Source organism: Xyrauchen texanus, chromosome 24 (genome assembly GCF_025860055.1).
Source record: "Xyrauchen texanus isolate HMW12.3.18 chromosome 24, RBS_HiC_50CHRs, whole genome shotgun sequence".
Taxonomy (NCBI): Eukaryota; Metazoa; Chordata; class Actinopteri; order Cypriniformes; family Catostomidae; genus Xyrauchen; species Xyrauchen texanus.
The window spans coordinates 1,300,938-1,306,937 of NC_068299.1; the positions used below are offsets into that span (position 1 = coordinate 1,300,938).

The 6,000-nt window shown below is 39.3% G+C and overlaps 1 protein-coding gene across 1 annotated transcript in view; it reads left to right on the plus strand.

Moving 5' to 3' along the window:
• LOC127617588 (gamma-aminobutyric acid receptor subunit pi-like) overlaps positions 1-6,000 on the plus strand; it is a 64,972-nt gene that overhangs the window by 42,899 nt on the left and 16,073 nt on the right. The window contains exons 5-6 of the mRNA XM_052089574.1: positions 2,389-2,606; positions 2,751-2,833. Of these exons, the coding sequence (XP_051945534.1) occupies positions 2,389-2,606; positions 2,751-2,833 (301 nt within the window). The remainder of the gene's footprint in view (positions 1-2,388; positions 2,607-2,750; positions 2,834-6,000) is intronic.

A 6,000-nucleotide genomic window follows, 5' to 3' on the forward strand; every position in this document is an offset into this window, starting at 1 on the left:
AGCGGTGCAGGTGAAACGAATAACCAGGTGATTGGGACGAGTACAGGTGAAACTAATACTCTGGTGATTGGGAGCGTGCATGAGAGCCAGAGGGGGGTGATTGGGAGTGAGCGTGTGAGCTCAGGGAGCGAGCCTGTGAGCTCGATGAAGCGGGGAGAACTAGAGGAGCGGGGTTCGTTACAGTTACAATAACATAACACGACAGAACATATAACATAACATGTAATATATAACATAGCACATGACATATAACATATAACACATAACAAGTAACATAATACATAACAACATATAACATCATATAACACATAACATATAACACAACATATAACACAACATATAACACATAACATATAACACATAACATATAACACATAACATATAACACAACATATAACACAACATATAACACAACATATAACACAACATATAACACAACATATAACACAACATATAACACATAACATATAACACAACATATAACACAACATATAACACATAACATATAACACATAACATATAACACAACATATAACACATAACATATAACACAACATATAACACAACATATAACACAACATATAACACATAACATATAACACATAACATATAACACAACATATAACACATAACATATAACACAACATATAACACAACATATAACACAACATATAACACATAACATATAACACAACATATAACACATAACATATAACACAACATATAACACATAACATATAACACATAACATATAACACAACATATAACACATAACATATAACACAACATATAACACAACATATAACACATAACATATAACACATAACATATAACACAACATATAACACATAACATATAACACATATATAACATATAACACATAACATATAACACATAACATATAACACATATAACATATAACATATAACATATAACACAACATATAACACATAACATATAACACAACATATAACACAACATATAACACATAACATATAACATACAACATATAACATAACATATAACATATAACACAACATATAACACATAACATATAACACAACATATAACACAACATATAACACATAATATATAACACAACATATAACACATAACATATAACACATAACATATAACACATAATATATAACACATAACATATAACACATAACATATAACACAACATATAACACATAACATATAACACATAACATATAACACAACATATAACACAACATATAACACATAACATATAACACTACATATAACACAACATATAACACATAACATATAACACAACATATAACACATAACATATAACACTACATATAACACATAACATATAACACATAACATATAACACAACATATAACACATAACATATAACACAACATATAACACATAACATATAACACAACATATAACACATAACATATAACACAACATATAACACATAACATATAACACAACATATAACACATAACATATAACACATAACATATAACACAACATATAACACATAACATATAACACATAACATATAACACAACATATAACACATAACATATAACACATAACATATAACACATAACATATAACACTACATATAACACATAACACAACATATAACACATAACATATAACACAACATATAACACATAACATATAACACAACATATAACACAACATATAACACATAACATATAACACAACATATAACACAACATATAACACATAACATATAACACTACATATAACACAACATATAACACATAACATATAACACAACATATAACACATAACATGTAACACAACATATAACACACAACGCATAACATGAAATATAACATATCACACATAACACATAACATATAATGCATAACATATGACATAAAATATAACATAAAACATAAAATAACACAACACGTAACATATAACGTGACATATAACACATAACGCAAAACATCAAATAGAATAAATATATAAATAATATATTTATATCAAATATAATATAAAATACATGAGTTACAAAAACAACAGTGTAAATATTAAATTATCCAAAACTAAGGATTTAGAAATATTTTGATATTTTAATTTTTCATGTCATTCATGATTTTTTTAAAAGCCTTAAAAGTAAAGCATATATCCCTAATTTATTATTTAATTTATATATTTGAAGTTAAACATATTAAAAATGAATCTTAAGATGTATGACGCACACATTCACCTCTAGAAATATGACAATTATTATGAAGATTAATCTTCATAATCACAATTATCTGTTTGACAATTAATCATCAGCCATATAATTGTGACCATCTACAGGTTTCTCTGCTGTTATATTCATGTTTCATCAATAACTCCGCATGTGCTGGATGTTGCATGCAGGACTACACCGCAACCATCTTCCTGCGGCAGCGCTGGACAGACGAGAGGCTGGTGTTTGAAGGCAATAAGAGTTTGAGTCTGGACGGGCGACTCGTGGAACTGCTGTGGGTTCCAGACACCTTCATCGTGGACTCTAAGAAGTCCTTCCTCCATGACATCACCGTAGAGAACCGACTGATCCGGATCTTTCCCAACGGAACGGTTCTGTATGCACTCCGGTGAGTTCTGTTCTGTAGCACATATACATTAGGCACTTACATGAACGTGTACTACAGCGCTTCAGATGTGCACACAAGATCTACATTAATAATGAGCAGATGCTTTTACCATGTTTCATTTGTTGATCTGTGTTTTTCCTGTAGGATCACGACTACCGTCGCCTGTAACATGGATCTCACCAAATACCCCATGGACAAACAGACGTGCACATTGCAACTGGAGAGCTGTAAGAAACTCCCGCATGCTCCGTTATCCATCTTAAACTTACCCAAAGTGTTGCTCATGCAACAAGCAAACTTTTTGTTTTGTTTCTGGGTTCTTGGCATTCATATTTCATGAGAACGTGTGGTCGCACATGAAACACTAAATCCCTCTGAGTTATATCAGGTTATATATGAATGTGTGTCAGAGATATAAAAGAAGTGAAGACAGAAATCTGTCACTGCAACATAATGAAAGACTCTGATGACTGGCTGACGTGTGTGTGTGAGTGTGTGCGTACTTGTGTTTGTGTGTGTGTGTGTGTGTGTGTGTGTGCGTGTGAGTGTGTGCGTACTTGTGTGTGAGTGTGTGCGTACTTGTGTTTGTGTGTGTGTGTGTGTGTGTGTGTGTGTGCGTGAGTGTGTGCGTACTTGTGCGTGAGTGTGTGCGTACTTGTGTGTGTTTGTGTGTATGTTTGTACTTGTGTGTGTGTGCGCGTGTTTGTGCTTGTGTGTGTGTGCGCGCGTGTGTGTGTTTGTGCGTGTGTGTTTGTGTGTGTGTGTGTTGTGTGTGTTTGTGTGTGTGCGGCGTGAGTGTGTGCGTACTTGTGCGTGAGTGTGTGCGTACTTGTGTTTGTGTGTGTGTGTTTGTGTGCATGTTTGTACTTGTGTGTGTGTGCGCGTGTTTGTGCTTGTGTGTTTGTGTGTGTGTGTACTTGTGTCCCTGTGTTTGTGTGTGTGTGTGTGTTTGTGCTTGTGTGTGTGCATGTGTGCATGTTTGTACTTGTGTGTCAAGTCAAGTCAAGTGGTTTTTATTGTCGTTTCAACCATATACAGTTAGTACAGTACACAGCAAAACAAGACAACGTTCCTCCAGGACCATGGTGCTACATAAAAACAACATAGGACAAACCCAGAACCACATGAGACTACCCAACAAAATAAGATACCTATATAAAAAACCTATATATACCTATATAAAGTGCACATGCAAACATGTGCAAAAAGTACAGGACAGTACAACAAATTACTGACAATGAACAGGACAATAGACAGTGCAGCGCCGACCAGTACTCAGTAGTGCAAAAAGATGACAGTTTCTAAAAACATAAACATAACATACTATGAGATAATGTTCTATGCACATAGCAGTTATTGAGGTAGCAGACAGTTATAAAGTGACAGTAATTAAAGTGCAACTCAGGACACGTGTGTGTCAAACCAGTCTCTGAGTATTGAGAAGTCTGATGGCTTGGGGAAGAAGCTGTTACACAGTCTGGCCGTGAGGGCCCGAATGCTTCGGTACCTCTTGCCAGACGGGAGGAGGGTAAAGAGTTTGTGTGAGGGGTGTGTGGGGTCAGTCCACAATGCTGGTTGCTTTGCGGATACAGTGTTTTTTGTAAATGTCTTTGATGGAGGGAAGAGAGACCCCAATGATCTTCTCAGCTGTCCTCACTATCCTCTGCAGGGCTTTGCGGTCCGAAACGGTACAAGTCCCAAACCAGGCAGTGATGCAGCTGCTCAGGATGCTCTCAATAGTCCCTCTATAGAATGTAGTGAGGATGGGGGTGGGAGATGTGCTTTCCTCAGCCTTCGAAGAAAGTAGAGACGCTGCTGGGCTTTCTTGGTGATAGAGCTGGTGTTGAGGGACCAGGTGAGGTTCTCCGCCAGGTGAACACCAAGAAATTTGGTGCTCTTGACGATCTCCACAGAGGAGCCGTCGATGTTCAGCAGAGTGTGTTCACCTTGTGCTCTCCTAAAGTCAACAACCATCTCTTTTGTTTTGTCGACATTCAGGGACAGGTTGTTGGCTCTACACCAGTTCGTCAGCCGCTGCACCTCCTCTCTGTATGCTGACTCGTTGTTCTTGCTGATGAGACCCACCACGGTCGTGTCATCGGCGAACTTGATGATGTGATTCGAGCTGTGCATTGCTGCACAGTCGTGAGTCAGCAGAGTGAACAGCAGTGGACTGAGCACACAGCCCTGGGGGGCCCCAGTGCTCAGTGTGGTGGTGGTGGAGATGCTGTTCCCGATCCGGACTGACTGAGGTCTCCCAGTCAGGAAGTCCAGGATCCAGTTGCAGAAGGAGGTGTCCAGGCCCAGCAGGTTCAGCTTTCCAATCAGGTGCTGGGGAACGATTGTGTTGAATGCTGAGCTGAAATCTATGAACAGCATTCGAACGTATGAGTCCTTATTGTCTAGGTGGGTGAGGGCCAGATGGAGGGTTGTGGCGCGTTTGTGCTTGTGTGCGTGCGTGTGTGTGTTTGTGTGTGTATGTGTGTGTTTGTGTGTGTGTGTGTGTGCTGCGTACTTGTGTCCCTGTGTTTGTGCATGTGTGTGAGTGTGTTCGAGTGTTTGTGCTTGTGTGCGTGCGTGTGTGCGTGTTTGTGTGTGTATGTGTGTGTATGTGTGTGTGTGTGTGTGTGCGTGTGTGTGTGTGTGTGTATGTGTGTGCGTGTGCGCGTGCGTATGTATGTGTGTGTGCTTGTGTGTGTGCGTGTGTGTGTGTTTGTGTGTGTATGTGTGTGTTTGTGTGTGTGTGTGTGTGCGTACTTGTGTCCCTGTGTTTGTGCATGTGCGCGTGTTTGTGCTTGCGTGTGTGTGTGTGTGTGTTTGTGTGCATGTGTGCGTGTTTGTGCTTGTGTGTGAGTGTGTGCATGAGAGTGTGTGTGTGTGTGTGTTCGTGCACGTGTTTGTGGGCATGTGCGTGTGTTTGTGCTTGAGCGAGTGTGTGTGTGTGTGTGTGCGTACTTGTGTCCTTGTGTGTGCACAAACGTGCTGACACATTACGCATACTGCATGCACCTACACGCACACGCATGTACGCAGTGTACGTGAGTGTGTGTGTGTGTGTGTGGTTGTGTATGCGCGTATGTGTATGCGTGCGTGTGTGTGTTGTAGTGCATGCGCATGTATGTATGCGCGATGCGCATGTATGTGTGTGCTTGTGTGATGCGTGTGTGTGTGTGTGTGTATGTGTGTGTTTGTGTGTGTGTGTGTATGTACTTGTGTCCCGTGTTTGTGCATGTGCTGTTTGTGCTATGTGTGTGTGTGTGTGTGTGTGTGTGTGTGTGCGTGCGTATGTATGTGTGTGTGCGTGTGTGTGTGTGTGGTTGTGTGCGTGTGCGCGTGTATGTATGTGTGTGTGTGTGTGGTTGTGTGCGCGTGCGTATGTGTGTGTGTGTGTGTG